The 19,362-nt window shown below is 38.5% G+C and overlaps 1 protein-coding gene across 13 annotated transcripts in view; it reads left to right on the top strand.

Moving 5' to 3' along the window:
- CCSER2 (coiled-coil serine rich protein 2) overlaps nucleotides 1–19,362 on the top strand; it is a 172,155-nt gene that overhangs the window by 89,509 nt on the left and 63,284 nt on the right. For 8 of the 13 annotated variants that reach the window (XM_070616354.1, XM_008519072.2, XM_008519075.2 and 5 more), the window contains 2 exons: nucleotides 5,540–5,702; nucleotides 17,935–18,130. In XM_070616354.1, coding sequence (XP_070472455.1) covers nucleotides 5,540–5,702; nucleotides 17,935–18,130 — 359 coding nt within the window. Of the gene's footprint in view, nucleotides 1–4,661; nucleotides 4,838–5,539; nucleotides 5,703–17,934; nucleotides 18,131–19,362 lie in introns of those variants that run through there. The other 5 variants (XM_008519073.2, XM_070616403.1, XM_070616394.1 and 2 more) reach the window with 2 other exon arrangements.

The raw sequence follows: 19,362 nt of genomic DNA, 5'->3' as shown, positions 1-19,362 counted from the left end.
TCCAGTTGTTAGATGTGAAGGACATCATTTTATTCTGAGTCACATTCTCTTTTTTCCTGAGCCTCTTTCCAAGTATTGGAAGTCTAACAATGAGGCTGTTTACCCTATTTCTGCGTTAAATTCTTTCACAGAAAGTGACGAGTGAGAGGGGTCACACCTCTTTCAGAATCTGCTTTTGAGTGCTGTCTAAAGGTGTTAGTCCGTCCTTGGAGCCTGCAGTGGATTTATCCTTCCTTTGTTTACAGAACTGAGTTAGAGCCCAATCTGTGTTCACAGAAAAGACTTTGTTGACAGCCTCTCAAAGGCCTTTTGGTTTCTGAAAGGCCTCTGGTTTCCCATGCAATTCCTGAAGTTCGGGACACAACACGCTACCCCAAAATATGGCACCTTGGCATTTTGAATATTTTAAACTGAAGGAGTTTGAGAAAACAGGAGAAGCAGGAAGGTCACTCTGACCTCCTCCCCCTTCACCCTTCTTCCCTGAGACATTATGAAGCCCTCATGTGGGGCGCCCTCCTCCCTACACGCAGAGGAAAGGAGCATCCTTGTCTCCAAAGATGAAGGGACGCCAAGAAGAATCCTAGCAAACAGGCCTTGCTGAGTTTCCCCCAGTTTAATACGATCACCTCCTGCTCCCTAACCTGTTATATTATACCATGGCTGTCCGTTCTTCATCAAACCTAGATTAAAAATACACAGGTCTAAGGGGCTGGCCCAGGGGAATAGTGGTTAAGTTTGCACGCTCCACTTTGGCAGCCTGGGGTTCGCGGGTTTGCATCCCGCGCATGGACCCAGCACCACTTGTCAGGCAATGCTGTGGTGGCATCCCACATAAAATAGAGGCAGACAGGGCACAGATGTTAGCTCAGGGCCCATCTTCCTCAAGCAAAAAGAGGAAGATTGGCAACAGATGTTAGCTGAGGGCCAATCTTCCTCATTTAAAAACAAAACAAAACACAGGTCTAACTGTTTCCTTGGGCCTTCATTTCCTTATGAAAGCTCTTGTGTCATGTATTATATTAAATAAATTTGTATGCTTTTCTCGTGTTAATCTGTCTTGTCAGTTTAATTTTCAGATCCTAAAAGGGTCAGGAAAAACTTTTTCCTCCTCTACACAATTAATCATGGGTTCTTAAATCATCTTCAGTTTCTTCACACTGTGCTTTTCCCTTCTACTTTTTGCACTTGGAGTTCCCTCTGATGTATGAACTAATATATAGATCTGGGGGCTCTGGGTTATTAATTCCTGAAATTATTCTAAATTCCTCTGTGGATTGCTCCCGTTTGTGTTTAGCTCTTAAAAACTATGTAGCCATGGCTGTGAGCTCAGAGTGAGACCAGGTCTTAAAATCAACCTGAAGGGGTTTTTCTCTCTTCTGAAGGAGGTTTAACTTTAAAAAGAGGTATTGAGCTTGTAATGTTTCTGGCCAGCGTGAGCAGTAGGGGGCCAGGTCAGAGGCGAGATGGGGCAGAGGGAAGTCGAGGAGCATGGAATGACGGCAGAGGAATAAAGGGAGAAAGGACTTTAGGTTTGAGTTGTGATTTGGGGAATCTAAAAGAAACATTGTTTTGATTCATTTATATTTTTATTTTACCTTGGTCAAGAAATCTCTTAAGGAATCCATTTTGGAATCTGAATTTCTTTTGGCAAACCATTGGGTATTTGGAATTTGTTCCTTTTTCTAAACTGTCTCTCAAATGAACAGTTTTGTTCTCTCAAAATTGCAATTGTATCGCTTCATTCTCTTGCTTTGGAGCTTCTAATGGTTACTCATTACTTAGAGATTAAAGCAGTTGACACTGTAGGGAGGAAGGTTTTCCTTCTACCCTGCTAGGTTCTTTGGTTGGTCTAATAATCAGATTGACATAAGACTGATTAAAAGGAGAAAAATAAATTTAATTTGGTATGTACGGGAGCCCCATAAACTTAGGAGCCCCTAGGACAGGTTGGGCAGTTGAGGCTTTTATGCTTTATATGCCGTCGTCCTGGGCTGAAGAATGAAGTAGGAACCTGGGGGCTTCAAAGGCACAATGAGAAGAGTAGATGATTGATAATTAGATGTTTGCACTGCCATATAGGCAGGTGTTTCAGATAAAAAGTTCTCTCTGGTAGTAGCACTCTTTCTGGGCCAGGCACCCGATCTGAATTCGTTTAGGTAGTTACGGGAGAGGTAAAAGTTTTTCTTGAGTCTGCTGGTCTTGATTGCCTTCAGCTCAAAATAATCCACATGCCAAAGTGGCATACTCTGGGGTCACGTGTTTTGTTCACCTTTGGCACATTCATGTACAATCCTCAGGTTTATGAAATTTCCGTATTGTATACCTTCTTCCATGTGTTGTTTCCTCTGCTGCTTTTGTGTGAAACTTTTCTCTGTTGAAGAAGATGTCTTTCTAGTCACTTCCTGAATCTCACCCTACCAAGTCATGGAGCTCATCAAATTGTACTTATTTCATGTTGTATTTCCTGAGACCACATTTTTGCTGAACTTTTTGTTGAGTTATAGTCATGTGAGCTCAGAAGTATTGTGGTTGGCCACTTTCCAATTACTATATTTTCTTCTGGAAATTTATCTTTCTTTTTCAGTAACTAATTCTGTTTAGTAATAACAAGGTTCATGATTTTTTGTTTTACATGAGCTTTTCTGCTATGAAGCCAAATTTCAGTTCAAAGCTTTCCTCATCAGCTTGTAAAGCCTCCTGCCTTACACATTCTTTTCAGGCTTTCTGATGTGTGATTTCTTTATCCTCATAGCCCATTGTCAGTCCCATGGTAATACTACTTATGCCGCCCATTACCTTCTTAGCACTTGAAGTTATCCCAGAAATAATCTAGCTTACTTTAGTCTCATGTTTTGTGCCTTTTTCAAGTCAGAAAAAGTGGGTATGACGAGTGTTAGACAAAGGCATCCCCACGTCCCATACCCCTACTCGTATAAAAGAACTGAGATCGGCTTTTGCTGTTGGAGCTGGAAGCCTCCTTCAGAAGGCCTTTATTTATTCTCTAGTCCTAAGCTTACAGTTAGGGCCACATTCTGTGTATAGATAGTTTTGATCAGCACACTGGGTTAAAAACTTCTTGAGCTGGGATAGCTTTCGGTTTGCTCCATCATCCCCTTTGGTATTACACCTTCAGAGGGATCCTTTCCTTTCCTGGTCTTGTTTGTCCTGATTTTGACTTCTCTCCCCTTGTAATTTTATTTGCTTTCCATTTTCTTTTCTATATAATTTCTTTGATTCTGTCAGAGAAGCTTTAAGTTTTCTAAGAAAAGTTATGTTATTTCTTTTTCCTATTTTCTATTTCCACCACTGATGTTATTTCACATTGTCTTCTTGGTAACACTTCAGGGTATGTAAATGTGATTGATGGACACCTCGGGTAGGAGGACAGCAGGGCCCTTCCTGCCATCTGGGAGCGGCCATTTCTCCGAGAGGTTGAGCCACCTCTGTCTCAGTTTCTAAGCGTCTTTGTCTTTTGTGGTCAGGGCACATGTTTGTTTCCGGTGCTTGTGTGCCAGTGTCCATGGTGGTTCATGTTTCAGTAAAGGTGCTTTAATTTGGAGCCTGTGCGAAGCACCAGCAACCTTTAGCAGACTCAAAAGCAGCACATCCGTTTCTGGGTGTAGCTTCCCAGAATGTCGAAGGCGTCCCCTGGCCTGTGCATCTGGTTCTTCTGCTTCTTGGTCCTCTGTGGGCCCTGTGCTAATGACGCCCTAACTACCCGTCAGGTTCTGATTAGGACAGGTTTCTTGTTTGGGAGTGAGTGGAATGTTACCTGCCTGAATTAAGAAAAATATGAATTCAGAGTATTTGAAAGTGAATATAGATTGTTCCTCAGCTATACAAAGTTGCTTAAAGTAACATTTTAACACCATGTTGAAATACTTAAGAAACTTCACGAAATCTATGCGTATAATACGCTTGTGAACTTAAAGCAGTTTTAAGCCTTCTTAGGTTTATTTTTTAATTTATTTTCCTTTTGGAATCTCATTTTCTACTCCTGATTTTTTTTTCTGCACAATGATCACCGTGCCTTTATTTATCTAACAGTTAGGTTTTCTGTAATTGAATTTTAAGAAAAAATAGATCTTAATTTATCCCAATAAGATGACAAGAAATTGTTTGAAATAATTTTAAATGTAAGACTTCTGTAAAAAATTTTTTCTTTGCAAAAATTTTTGAAAAGCTATAATAAATAATTGCTTTTCCCCGTAATTGATTCTCTAATGAATATAAACAAAATTTCCATGTCTTTTAAAACCTTATTTAAATTGTTATACACTTAGAAGAAATATGTTACAGTGAGTTCAGTGTTTATGAGAATCGAACATCTATACTTTACATTGTCCTTTTTTGGAGTGAGAAAGTTTGTTTTTATCTGCTATACTGTAATGTAAACACTTTCCATATTTCAAGTTCAAGTTTTAGGTTCAGTGAAAACAATCATTTAAATAATGAGGTTTCTTTACATTGGAGAATGCATTGATTTCTAAAGCTTCTTTATCATAAAGAGTTCTGAACATGTAGGATTTGAACTTTTTCGTGCAATAATTCTCAGACTAGAGAAACCTTTGCTGTTCCTGGCATGGGGTAGTGTTTAACTGTATTTTTAGTAACAGTCCTAACTCCGTAGCTATGTAAGCCCCGAGCGAAGACGGAGTCACAGGGTAAACTGGGCTTGCTTCCCATAGGGAGGGCTGGGAGTGAGCAGGAAGGAAGGCCTGGTCGGCAGAGCCCGGGATGCAGCTATGTCTGAGTAGGCAGCCGGCGACACAATGTCTCCCTTGTACGAGGTCGCTGCCTCAGTGAGTGCTCAGATATGTGAGGGCAAAGTGTTTGGGTAAGTGAAGGGAAGCTTGGGGTGTTTCAAAGAGATTCTTTGCATGTTTTTGTGGCATTTGCATTTCAGGGAGTGTACTATTTGTTGCTGCAAAGTACTGGCTTTGTTTTCTGTGGTATTTTAGACTTTTTGAACAAGCTCTATTGCAGGCAGATTGAGCGTCTTACTTTCTAAAACTGTGAGCTTAATTCAGAAAATTTGATTTGTTTCTCATGAAAAGTTAATTTCTGTTTCTTGACATCAGTGAAAATTAATTGTGGCATTCATGTTTAGGAATAAGTTCTCTGCTAGACTTAAAATCTTGTGCTTTTTCTTATCGTTTTCATTTTAAAGTCAGAACCAACTGGTGATAATAATGAAAACGACTTAAAACTGATTAATGGTGTTTAAAATGTATAATGTTGATTTCAAGGATAATTTGCTTGTTTTGAAACAGTGGGACCATTAATTGTGACTTAAGTGACTGTAATATCAAAGTTTCATAATTTACTTCAGTTTGAATAATAGAAAGTTCAGTTTTCACGAAAACAGCTGGTTATTTTTCTTTTGGAAATCTTGATTTTGTGATTAGCTGACATACATGGCTGGTATTTTTCCAGTATTGCTTTTATATTTTGAGCAGCATTTCATTATCAAGCTGCAAGTAGTTCAGTTTTACAGAGTGTGTGCATATTTAAGTGTTTTGCTTTTGAATCTGTCTAGTGGAGTGTGACAATATGAACCGCTTTGACCGATCAGACAGGAATGCCCGGCCACCTCAGGAAGGATTTTGGAAAAGGCCGACCCAGAGGTGGAGCGGACAGGAACATTACCACCTCAGCCATCCTGACCACTACCATCACCACGGGAAAAGTGACCTGAGCAGGTGAGTCCCGTTCAGATCACATTTCTATCCTCTGGCTAATTTTGAATCATAATTCCCTCCTCGCCCCCCAAAAGTGTTTTTTTGGTCTGATTTTTAGAAGCACCACAAACCGCTTCAAGTTATATGTGGTATTAATTGGAATAATATGTTTAATTCTTCCCTTTTGGCCCAAATCTTTTAGCTTTATTATAAATATAAATATTTATGCCTGCTATTTGGACTTTAAGTTTTGGTGTGATTTTCTAATTCTTATTTAGGTATGGTTACATTTTGACTTTGTTAAAGTTTATTAATTTTTAAATAATAACGTATAAAATTAGTACTGAGTGATTTGTCTTCTTTTACTTATATAATAGAGTGAAATTAAAAAATTCCTCGAGTAATACTAGGAACAGCAGCAAGTACTGTATCATGCTAGCATAGCCTTTAATTTGATCAGACCTTGTGTCTAATATGGCTCTGGAGTCGTTATCCCAAACCTGGCATCAAACCCTGGCCTGGCACAGATTAGCTTTGCGAGCTTCGGTAATTTACTTAACCCCTGTCTACTTGAGTTTACCATCTGTAAAACATAGTTAATACTACCTTCCTCTCTGTGTTTGAGCATCAGGACTAAAAGTGCCGGGAGAAATATCACCCTTGCAGTAGGCACCCCGTGGTAGTTGTTATTAATTTTTTTCCTTTGAACGCTCTCATTCCACTAGGGATTGAGGTCATTTTGGAGCACGTTAACAATACAAATAATAAAGTTAGGATAAAGAAATAACGGGAGGGAAACGCGGCCCCATATAGTTCTTGACGTAAGGAAAAAAAAATTGTTCTAAGATTCCTTGCAGCAAAAGCAAAGAACAAAACTTGACCCATTACAAGATTTACAGTGTACGTAAGATAAAGGATATGTTTCTTCCAAACTGATTGCTTTTATGAGTCAGAAACCTTTGCATGAATTCTTATAGGGAGAACACCTTGTGGTATAGTGGACAGGACTCAGACAGCTTCCCAAAGTGGAAATAATGATAAATTCCGTGTCTCTTTCTTCCTTGTGTTCTTCATTGCAAGCTAGAAAGAACTCTAGTCCAAAGTAGGAAACCGTGGGTCTGCAGTGGGTCATGAAATGACGAGGTCCAATTAAAGATCCTTCTGTTGGGGTAATTTGATGCAAGAATAAAATTTAGAAGATCTGGAAGAATGCACAGGGTGCATATCCTTCTGGGCATTATTTTGCTTGTTCTGTTTCTCACATCTGGGCTTTCGATAAGGAATGGACATCAGAGAGTTGGTATTTTTAGGCAAGAATCTGATGTAAAGATAGTCTTCATTGCTAATGATGAAGATTATGCTTCCCTTGTCTTTAATGGTTGGTTTATAAGAAGATAAATTTAATGCCAACTTAGGAAAATTTAGAAGCCTAATTAAAATGTGAACCATTGCTTATACTCCAGATAAGATTTATTCATCTATTTAACAAATATTCATTGAGAAGCTGTATGTTGAATCCTGTGCTAAATTCTCAAGCTTGGGTAACTACGGAGATGGTGTGAGGGGTGAAAGCTGTGGGTTGGTAATGACTTCTCGGAGCATTGTTTTGAGGACGATAAAAAGACTTCTGCAGTGTATGAGCTCGGTTGGAATCATTGCAGTTACTGGTTATGTGGAAGATTCATGTGCCTCTTCCATCCTATAGAAAGATGAGAGGTAGATACTTCTTGCTGCCAGGATGCTGAGTCGTGGGAGAGACAGCCATGCAGATAGTAGTAATGCAGTGTTAGAGCAGAGTGATGGTGATGGGTGCCTCAAAACGCTGATGTGTACAGGACTCCAGAACATGCAGCTACTGTTTTTTGTCTAGAATAGTGGTGTATAAAGGAAGTTACTACTGAACTGGTGAGTATGACTTTGGAGACTGCAGAGGAGTGGTTTCTGTGGGAGAAGGATGAGTATTCAGATGGAAAGAAACAGCATGTGCAAAACCCTGTATGAAAGTGCATGGCATTTTCAGAGAACTACTCTAATTCATAGCTGGATTGGCTAGGTCGTTTGGAGGGATGAATGGATATGATCTGTAACTCTAGATAGCAAAGCCTCTATGCATTTTAAGATAAAGGGTGGCAAATTTCAGCTTGAAGTGAGGCTATTAATCAAACTTTCCAAAATGGAAGGAGTTACCTGGAGGTAGTCATCTCTGTCCTTGGGAGTGATCAAGCTGAGGCTGAGAGTAATCTGTCAGGAAAGCTAAGCAACATTTTCTAAAATCTCTGTTTCTAGATATCAGTAGGTCCAGAAAAGAGAGATTCTCTGATCAAATAAGTATGAGAACAAACAAATTAAACAAAGTTAAATGAGCTTTTTTAAATAGTGGACTCCACAGGACCTTTCCTATATAAATAGAGTTCTATGATTTTGCAAAAGGTGGTAAGATAGAATATGTAGCTGTTTCCCAAAACGTATGACCACAAATCCCTTCTGCACTGTTTGTTTCAAGAGACCAGTGACTTGTGGACCGTCCACACTGAGGAGAGAAATGTGCAGCATTCTTGGCGGCTGCTAATCTCACTCACGCAGTGCAGAACTTCCCAGAAAGTGGGCTGAGCACCCCTGTCTGTTGTGATGAGTTATCGGTTAACCGCTTTATTGATCCCCTCAGGCTTTGGGGGCCGTGTGGGGTTTGGGACATAGAGATCCCCCAGAGCCAGTTATGGGATGTGTGGTAGAGAGACACCTCATCCAAGACAAGCCTTATGCCAACATACCTTAAAACTATTATTTTCTCTCTGTGCCTTGATATTAAACAGATTTGGAGGCACTATCCACAGGGCCTTTTAAATATTACATGTGTGAAAGTCCCTCTTCCCATTCTATAACTTCTTGAATGTTGGTTCTCTTTCCTGTCCGTCCTTTACCTCCCATCATTTAATTAACTAGAGGCTTATGTCTTATTCATAACTCAGAAGACTGGTGGTTGTGAACCATGGATCTGCTTTCTCTATGTTTCATCATAATGCTGCTCTCTCTTTTCTCCTGGCCTAGCCTTCCACTCCTCTTTTCTCCTCAGATCTTATTTCCCTACACCTTCCACCATGCTATGTGGAATTCTCTTACATACTAACAAACTCACATCCTTGACCTCTTTGCTACATTCTCCTGAATATAACTGAAACCTGAGTTTTTCCTAAATGTACTAATTCCCCAATAGCATTCTTACAGGAAAATTCTTATCTCCCAGTCACTCTAGTACTTTACTGTTTAGAGGTGGGGTCTTTTTTTCACTCCTCATTGTCATTTCTAAATGAAGTATTCGTAAGTCTCTTTCCCTTGAGACTTAGAGCATTTGACTGTATCAGCTCTTCCTTACTGGTCCCTACTCCTTGCTCACAAACTTTTTGGCCCTCAGCTCACTTTCCCTCTTCATTGTGAGCTTTGCTGTAGTCCTCAGTGGCTCCAGTATTCATGCACATGATTCGTTTAACTCTCTGGGTCCCTGGTTCCTTAGGATTCTCTCTCTGTATTCTCTCTCTATATTCCTGGTTCTTAGGATCTGAAAATAGAGATAGTTTTACTATTCTTTCCGATCTGGATACTTTTCTTTTTTTTTCTCCTGCAAAATTGCTATGGCTAGAACCTCCAGTGCCACGTTGAATAGGAGTGGTTGGAGCAGACGTCTGTGTCTTGTTTTTGATGTCAGGAGCAAAGCTTTGTCTTTCACTGTTAAGCATGATGTTAGTTGTGGGTTTTTCATAGATACTCTTTATCAGGTTGAGGAAGTTCCCTTCTATTTATCTTTTATTGAGTGTTTTTAATCGTGAAAGGGTGTTGGATTCTGTCAAATGCTATTTCTGTGTCTGTTGAGATAATCATTTTTTTTCCCTTCCTTCTCTTAATGTGGTGTATGACATTGACTGATTTTTAACTGTTAAACCAACCTTGCATTTCTCAGGTAAATCCTACTTAGTCGTGGTATATAATCCTTTAATATGTTGCTAGATTCAATTTCCTGGTAGTTTTGTTGAGGGTTTTTGTGTATATATTCATAAGAAATATTGGTTGGTAGTTTTCTTGAGATGTCTTTGGTATTATGATCACATAGATTGAATTGGGAAGTTTTCCCTTCATTTCTGTTTTTCAAAGAGTTTGTGAAGGATTTTTGTTGATTCTTTGTTGAACATTTTATAGAATGAACCAGTGAGGCCTTTGGCCTGGGCTTTTCTTTGTGGCCAGTTTTTTGATTACTTACTTAATCTCTATGGATGGTATGTACATATTTGCTAGTTTTTATTAGTTTGTAGTGTTGTTCAAGTCCTCTGTTTCCTTGATGATCTTCCTCCTAGTTACTCTGTTCCTTAATGAAGAGGAGATATTGAAGTATCCAACGTCAGCATATCTTGCAGAGAAGGTCTGATACCAACAGATTCTCTCAGTTTTTGTTTATCTGGGGATGTTTTAATTTCTCTTTTATTTTGACGGATAGTTTTGCTAGGTGAAGAATTCTTGGTTGACAGTCTTCCTTTTAACATTTTGACCCCTGTGCTTTCTGATGAAAAATCAGCTGTTAATCTTATTGAGCATGTCTTCTGTGTGGTAAGTCACGTTTTTCTTGCTGCCTTCAGGATTCTCAGATCTTCTTTGTCTTTCAGCAGTTTAACTATGATGTGTCTCTCTTTTAGTTTATCATATTTTGGAGTTTGTTGAGCAAATGATTAGATAGGAGTTTCCTTAAATGCCTTCAACTAGTAAGTCTTCCAGCCTTTGCCAAGGAGCTCTGTGTGTGTGTGTGTGTCTGTGCAGGGCTGCCTTCAACAACCTAGTAAGCATTTGCAGCTCTGCCTTAGCTTCATTTCCTGCTTGCTCAGAGGCTCAAGGTGAGCCACAAGTGAGACACTAAGGCCTTCTCAGGTGTTTCTGTGGCATGCACACAGCCCTATGCTTGCTTGTGGCCTTACCTATGCCCAAGAGTATGTTGGAGCATTTCAAAGCCTCCTGTGGACATCTCATTCCTCAGGTTTTCTCTGCTGAGTTTTTTGGTCACCTTGTTTGCCTCAACTGGTGTCACCATCTCAGGCAGCTGAGGTTTTAAACAATCACCACTGATGTTTTTCGACAAATGTACTAGAGAGAAGGCTGTTATCACCAAGCGAGCTCTGAATCGGGCCAAATAAAACAACTCCTGGGAGTGGGGCTTTCCTAGGAAGGTGCCACTTAGGTCAACGAGTACTTTGGCACTTTTTGGAGAATTCCAAACCCAGTTTACTCCCCCCGCCCCACCCCCAACTCAGTGATTGCTGAATTTCACAGCTACCCTGCTTGTAAGGCTGTTGTTTTTCCAGCTGTCACAGAGCCAGGGAGATAGAGATAGGCATGGCAGTAGAATAAACTAAAATGTCACAGGACTTCTTCTAACTGAGGTTCAGCTGGGTTCTTTTGAATAAGTGCTTCTTGGTTGTTGCAAGCATTTGGTTGATTTCCAGAGTGCTGAAAAAGTTGGTTTTGACAAATTTGCTAGTGTTCTCAGTGCTTTTATGGAGTGAATTTTTGGAGATCTTTATTCTGTCATTCTGGGAGTACTTCTTTCCCTTCTTTATGTCATGCTTTTTGTTTTTAATAGACTTCACTTTTTAGAGCAGTTTTAGGTTTACAGAAATAGTGAACAGAAAGTGCAGAGTTCTCATGTACTCCCCCATCTCCTTTTATACACAGCTTCTCCTATTATTAGTATGTTACATTAGTGTGATGTATTTGTTACAATTGAGGTGTCAATATTGATACATTATTATTAACTAAAATTCATGGTTTACGTTCGGGCTTACTCTTTGTGTGTACATTCTTTGGGCTTTGACAAATGCGTGATGACATATCTACCATTATAGTATCAAAGAATAATTTCACAGCTCTTGGAATCTCGTCTTCTCCACCTAGTCATCCCTTCATTCTCCCCTCCCCCCATTCCTAGCAGTCGCCAATCTTTTCATTGTCTCCATGGTTTTGTCTTTTCCAGAATGCTTATAGTTGGAAACAGAGAGTATGCAGCCTTTTCAGATTGACTTCCTCCACCTAGCAGTATGCTTTTAGGTTCTTTCATGTCTTTTCATGGCCTGATAGCTCTTTTTTTTAATCACTGAATAATATTCATTGTATGGATGTACTGCAGTTTGTTTGTCCATTCACCTACCTGAAGACCTCTTTATTGCTTCCAAAAATTGGCAGTATGAATAAAACTACTCTAAACATTTATATGCAGCTATCTTGATTGCTTCCAAAATTTGGCAGTTATGAATAAAGCTCTCAAGACATTTATGTGCATGTTTTCACTTCATTTTGTTAGATATTGATCAAGAAGCATGATTGCTGGATCATACAGTAAGAGTATGTTTAGTTTGGTAAGAAACTGCCAGCCCGTCTTCCAAAGTGACTGTACATTTTGTATTTCCACCAGCAATGAATGAGAGCTCCTGTTGTGGTACATCTTTGTCAGCATTTAAAGTTGTGTTTTGGATTTTAACCATTCTAATAGGTGTGTAGTGATATCTTGTTTTAATTTGCAATTCCCTAATGATATATGATGTTGAGCTTTTTTAATATGCTTATTTGCCATCTGTATGTCTTCTTTAGTGAGTTGTCTGTTTCGATCTTTTGCTCGTTTTTTAATTGGGTTGTTTGTTTTATTGAATTTTAAGAGTTCTTTGTATATTTTAGATATCAGTCTTTTGTCAGATAATGTTTTACGAATATTTTCTCTCAGTCTGTGGCTTGCCTTTTCGTTCTCCTAATGCTGTTTTTCACAGAGCATTAGTTTTTAATTTTATGCAGTCCAACTTAGTGAATTTTTTCTTTCATGGATCGTGCTCTCTATGTTGTATTTAAAACTTAGTGCCAAACCCAAGGTCACCTGGATTTTCTCCCTTGTTATCTTGTAGTTTGGTGTTTTACATTTAGGTCCTTGGTCCATTTTGAGTTAATTTTTGTGAAAGGTATACAAGGTCATTTTTTTTGCATATGGGTGTCTGGTTGATCCAGTACCATTTGTTGAAAACACTATCCTCTCTCCTTTGAATTGCATTGGTTCCTTTGTCAAGGATCAGTTGACTACATTTGTGTGGGTGCATTTCTGGACTCTCTTTCTGTTCCATTGATCTATTTCTCTATTCTTTAGTCAATATCACATTGTATTGATTATTGTTGCTTTATATAGTTAGTCTGGAAGTTAGGTAGGGTCAGTATTCTGACTTTCTTCTTCTGCAATATTGTGTTAGTTATTCTGGGTCTTTTTCTTGTTCGTGTAAACTTTAGAATCACTTTGTTGATATCCACTGAATGACTTGCTGGGATTTTGATTGAGATTGTGTTGAATTTAGCATTAAAAAAATAACTGTGAACATAAAATATATATTTTTTTGGTGAGGAAGATTGGCCCTGAGCCAACATCTGTTGCCACTCTTCCTCTTTTTGCTTGAGGAGGATTATTGCTGAGCTAACATCTGTGGCAGTCTTCCTCTATTTTATGTGCTGCCACAGCATGGCTTGACGAGCAGTGCCACGTCTGTGCCCAGGATCCGAACCTGTGAACCCCAGGCCACCAAGGCAGAGCACGTGAACTTAATCACTATGCCCCTAGGCTGGCCCCTAACAAAGTGTATTTTTAACTTTCTATATGTGCAGTTTTTATTAATGGCAAGGAAAGAAACTTTATTAATGGTGAAGAAAAAAAACGCTAAAGATTTTGTGAAGTCAAACTGCAACTCAGATTGATAATGAATAAATGAAAAAGAAAAATCTCACACACACACACCCTTCCACTCGCTAGTCTAACCTATGAATCACAAACCTTAATTTTAGCACAAAATCACACATGTTAGTAATCAAGAAGCTTGGGTGGAAGCAGACAAAAATATGCGTATATGGATACAGCAACATAATTTGGGGAGATTCCTTTAGGACTGCGATAAGTGATTATGCAGCAAGGTGATTATTAGGCACGTGGATTGAATATCAGGTGCTGCCAGTGTATGTGGGTTCAACGTAAATGAGTTTAAAAAATGGCGTGCTCTTTTTTTTTTCTCTTTTTCTTCTTCTCCCCACAGCCCCCAGTACATAGCTGTACATTCTAGTTGGGGGTCCTTCTGGTTGTGCTATGTGGGACGCCACTTCAGCATGGCCTGATGAGTGGTACTAGGTCCGTGCCCAGGATCCAAACTGGCGAAACCCTGAGCTCCCAAAGCAGAGCCACAAACTTAACCACTTGGCCATGGGGCCAGCCCCCCAAAAAAGGCTATCTCTTCAAGATTCCTTTTTGTCGTTATTGTCATCCTTTGTTTTTCTTGTTGACTTCATTGACTATACTTACCAAACAATGTTAACTAACGTCAGTGATAGTGGGCATTTCTTTCTCCTGCTTCTCTAACCACTGAACTCATTTTTTGCTTTCATCCACCCCTGTATTGGTTCGATTCTTCCTGTCTACTAGCCCACCTGGCCTGTGATCAGCCATGTAGGTTCTGCCTTTGCTGACACACTGCTAACCTTCCACTGTGGTCCCCAAAGCAGCTTGCAGTCTTTTGTTGCTTTCACCATCTAATTTCTCTACTAGAAATCTGTGATTGTTAAAATTTGTACCCAAGTACAAATTTGTGCCTGTTAACCTAATACGAGGTATTGTGGCAAGTAATTCCTCTCTTGTCTCATGTTCCTTTTCCGTCGCCTTCTCCACGCCTTCGTCCCTGGGTTTGTCCTTGCGCTCTTGGAAAGTGATTTTACCTCCCATTCTGTTTCAGAGGTTCAGGTTCTTGTGTGTGGACTTCGTTATCTTCTCAGAATGTGAAATCTCAGAATCTTCATTATCTTTCTTTCTATCCTATTTCTTTTCCTTTCTTGTCATAATAATGTCCTTTTACTTTCTGAAAATAATCTCTCATTTATTTACTTTCTGTTCCATCTTTTTCTTCTTCTGCCTTTTGGCCTTCTCAATTATATTTACTTTTTTCCAGCAAACTTCAGAGGTCCTCCGGTGAGGTGTTATGTTATTTCCAACTTAGTGTCAGATGGTTTAACAGAAAATACACATACATGAAGCACATGTGTCAAACATTTACCAATGGGGAATATAAGTGAAGGATGGAGGGTGTTAGAGTATTCTTTTGAATTTCTGTTAGAAAATTTTTTCAATATAAAGAAAGTATTGATAGTAAAAATCATAATTTTTTATTTAACATTTATTGTAGTATCAGTTACCATTCCAAGCACTTTAGCATATATTACCTCATTTAGTTCTTATGCCAACCTAATGAGGTAAGTGCTCTTATTATCCCCATTTTATAGGTGAGAAATATGAAGGATAGAGAGATTAAGTAACTTACCCTGTGTTTTATATACATCTAGTAAGTCACAGCTGAGATTTGGACTCAGATAATCTGTGTAAGTAACAGAAAAATGAGTAAGATATGGCCCTCTATTCAAAGGGCTTACAGTGTAATTAGAGGTGATACGTATACAGATTTCTTTAATTTATGCTGTAAAATAAATCAGGGATCATAAAACAGGGGTCTTATCTAGTTGAAGGGATTGGAAAGGGCTTCTGGAGGAGGTAGCGTTGCAGTGCTAAGAGTAGCTATAAGTTTAGTTTTGGATCTAACGGTGGAAGTATTTCAAATGCAACCGAAGTCGTGTGAATTTTATTCATTAGGCATTGGAGAACATTGAGAGTTAAAGAAACTGTGGCCCAAAGATATTAATTATTTTTAGTAGCTTGTTACTTAGAGCTAAAATTTAAGCGTAAATCCTAGGCCAGAACTGGCTCATTTATGCTACTGTGGCTTTTCTAAATGCCAATTCTTTGTCCTCATCTTCAGTTAGTGATCCAGACTTGTTGACTTTTCCTTTGAGATGTTTTTAATTCATTTGTTTCTTGCATGTGGTTCATATTTATGTCAACCTAATATAAACCCTTATTTCATACCTGATTCTCATACAGTCCAGTCTCCTTTAGTCTCCCCCTCTCTGATCTTTCTTTTGCTAAATCAGTAAAATGAAGTTAGTTTTAATTTGATTATTAACTGGGACTTTTTAATGTGACTGCTTCCAGATTATAATTCTGAAGTAATGCTTTTTCATGTCACAATGAAAGAATTTTAGAATCTCAGAGATGGAAGCTTAAAATGTGTGCTTCTTACTCATTCACAGAAAACAACAAAAACGGACAGGTGGACAAATAAACAAAAATGAACTGTCTGATACAGAGGAAGAGAATACTTGGTTCATCTCTTCATGGAGTTTATAATTTAGCACAGATTGCAAAGGAACACAGTATACTGGACAAGTACTATAAATGGACAGTGTAGGGGGCTCTGTACAGACACCTGTGAAGTACCAGGTCCTGCCTTTGGAGATTCAGGGAGCTGTCCTGGAGGGAATGCCAAGTAACTTCAGATGGAGAGGAGTTCGCGTTCTCCAGATCAAGTGTACATGGCGGGCAGGATGGGTGGACTGGCCGAGAGTGCAGAGAGGTTGAGGATGTGGGTTTGGAAACAAGAGGCACTGTAGCATGCTTTGGCAAAATCAGGTAATTGGCTGTGGATTAAGAAGTCAGTCTGAAGGAGGTAGGTGTGTTAAGGGATGAAGTTGAAGAATAAATTGGATTCAGGCTATCTGTGGCCTCATAAGCCGTATTTGAGAGTCTCCTAAACCCTAAAAAACGTGCCTTGTACTTTGTCTCATTACTTTTCATTATCTTTTTCTAGAAAGCCTTAGCCTTTCATTTTGGTCAAACTGAAACCTCGTACTTTATAGCTCATCCCAAGTTATTTCCTATCCGGGAAAATTTCCTGAAGTATCTCAGCTTTTTTCTCTGAAAATATAGCTCTTATCATCTCTTTTAATTCATTCACCAGGTGATTCTCTATTTTTGTCTTTACTATTTTATTAAATTTTTATTACTATAGATTTTTCATCAGTCCGTGTATAGATTGTCCATCTATTCAGTCATGGATTGTAAAGTCTTACTAATTAATTGATTAGTATTTGAAATTTAATAATTCAACTATATTTTGAACCAATAAAAATAAAGCAGAATTCTGTGTAAAAAAACTAGAGCCTTACTTATGGATCAACAATTTAAAAGTTCTTAAAAATCTTTTTCTTTGGTTAAAAAAAAAAATCTGGCCTGAAATCAAGTATTGAGAAGTAGTTTCAGAGAAAAATAATCTTGTGAAAGCCAAGCTCGTATTGAATATTTGAGAATTTAGAGATTTGGGAATATTTGTTAGAAGCTAGAAAATTTAGCAGAAACCACATTCCTACTTTTTCAATATGGTTCAAATTTAATGCATTGGGACTTTTGCAAATTTAATGCATCATGAGTTTAACTTTGATCCCAATATGTTAACATAGCCAATATATTGGAGAGAATAATTGTTCAGTTTGTTATTTTAAATATTGAGATTTCACATATATAACAAGTTCTCGTCTTAAGAACCAACTTCACTTATGTGTAATGTGAATGCAGTAATTTTTAAATTGCTATAGCTATGATTTCTGGTTAAAATATTATGTTTTTCATGTCCATGAAACATGTTATCCTTAGTTTTTTTCCCTCTTATTCAGCATGTACATTATTGTCTGAAACTAAAGGGAAGTTTAAATTTTTTTAGAGTAGGTTTCTTTTAGTGTGATTTAGTATTAGGAAGTATGTGGCGTGTGTAAGACTTTCATAAAACTTTGTTTAATCTTTATTGGAAAAGATGATTTATCAACAATGTGGAAACGAAAGAAAGAACAGCAGCTCATCTGTCTTCACTGTCTGCTGAGGCTTTCAAGGAACGAGACTTGTCCAAACTGGGAGTTAACGTGGGTAGCACAGTTGTGGGGTTCAAAAAGATGTGAAACTTGAGGCCAGTTAAAGTCAAAAGTAAATAAAGAGCAGACAAATCAGTGCAGAAAAGGAAGATGTGTAATTTTTTCTAGGCAAGGCCTTTCCCCAGAGTTTTTGTTTCTGTTCTACTTCCTAAGGAATAAGATTTATTCAACCAATGTGTAAAATACACGAAAGGGGGGAATACAGAAGATAGTTGTATTCGTGACAACTAGAACTTATGGCACTTTACGGTGGAAACAAATTCAATGTCTGAGGTGAATGAAAGTCAAAGACTTTGTGATATGTTAAATGATTTGCAATAATTTCATTACCTTCTTTCTTTCTGAAATTATGTTCTATATCTTTTCCCTCCAACTTCTTCCCCTGCCCTTCCAGAGGCTCTCCCTATAGAGAATCTCCTTTGGGTCATTTTGAAAGCTATGGAGGGACCCCCTTTTTCCAGGCTCAGAAGATGTTTGTGGATGTACCCGAAAACACAGTGATACTGGATGAGATGACCCTCCGGCACATGGTCCAGGATTGCACTTCTGTAAAAACCCAGTTACTCAAACTGAAACGTCTGCTGCATCAGGTGAGTACAGAATGAACGTTTTCAGCTCTGGTATTTTGAAGTGCAAAATGGGTTGACTTTACTTTAAAAAAAAAAAGTTAATTGGGTTTCTAATGTCTATTTAGAATTCTGTAGAAATAATGCTTGTAAAGAGTACACAATAGAACCTTTTTCTGAGAGGAAAAAAACATAGGATTTTGCCTGATGGTCTCAGTACAGCCCCCAGCATTTCTGCGTGTGTGATACCTGGTAAGCCAATCTCTCTGTTTCTGTTTCCTCATTTTTATAGTACCTACATTGTAAAGTTGTTGGGAGTTAGAAATAGCCGTCGTAAACTGACCAGTCTAAGACCTCAGACATAGTAGATGTTCAGTCATCAGGAGCTGCTGCTAGCATTTCAGCCAAGTGGGAAATAAGAAGCAGCAGTGTTTCCTTACGTAATCTGAGTCATAAAATTTCACTTACTTTTGAAACCTTCAAGTTTAATCTTCCTCAGTCCTCTCGTTTTTTTATTTGAGAGAAATCCAGACTCATAGTGATGTGACTTGTACAGAGACAAGAGTAGCTGATGGTAGAACCTGGCTTCTGATTCAGTAGTACTTTATCCACACATTTAGCTCTTACAGACAAGGCCAGATGCATAGCAGAAAACTAAGAAATACAGTACTAATTTTAAATTGTAGGTATCTTTTGTTTAGTTTTGAATCTATATTTGTCTTTTGTAGACTAGCCAGATGAGCTTAAATATGGTTGAGAACCAAGTCTGGCTCTCTGCTCAGCTTTCAGAATTGCCTTCCTCAGGACGGTGTGCTCTCGCTTCTGATGTGCAGGGGCCAAGTTTGAGAATTCTTGGTGGCCGACAAAACCAACTCATGATGTATGCTCACTAATGGCTGGTTGAAGTGAAGTATGGCTCCCATGTTAGTAATGATGATTAGTGCAAATATTCTGTTAAAGTCATTAAATTGTTTTTTATTACTTGGTTATGGACTCTCTGGGCTACTCTTCTTCATTCTTGTGAGTATTTGACTACCTTTTGAAGAGAAACTGTTCTGTGCTAAGACTGGAAGCAAGAAAGTGGAAGGTGGTTTTTCAGTCAAAGATTCTTAGACTCCTCTCGAGGCAGAAGGAGTTTCCATGATTGAAATATCCAGATAGAGCTTACAACTTAGTTCATGTTTAACTAGGAAATAGACTCTGTTTTGTAGTATTTCTCTGCTCACTGGTCTGGGGAGAAGATTTTCTGATCAGGA

This window comes from Equus przewalskii, chromosome 1 (assembly GCF_037783145.1).
Source record: "Equus przewalskii isolate Varuska chromosome 1, EquPr2, whole genome shotgun sequence".
Classification (NCBI taxonomy): domain Eukaryota; kingdom Metazoa; phylum Chordata; class Mammalia; order Perissodactyla; family Equidae; genus Equus; species Equus przewalskii.
The sequence above is the reverse complement of the archived record's forward strand: the minus strand, read 5'-3'. Positions and strand labels throughout refer to the sequence as shown.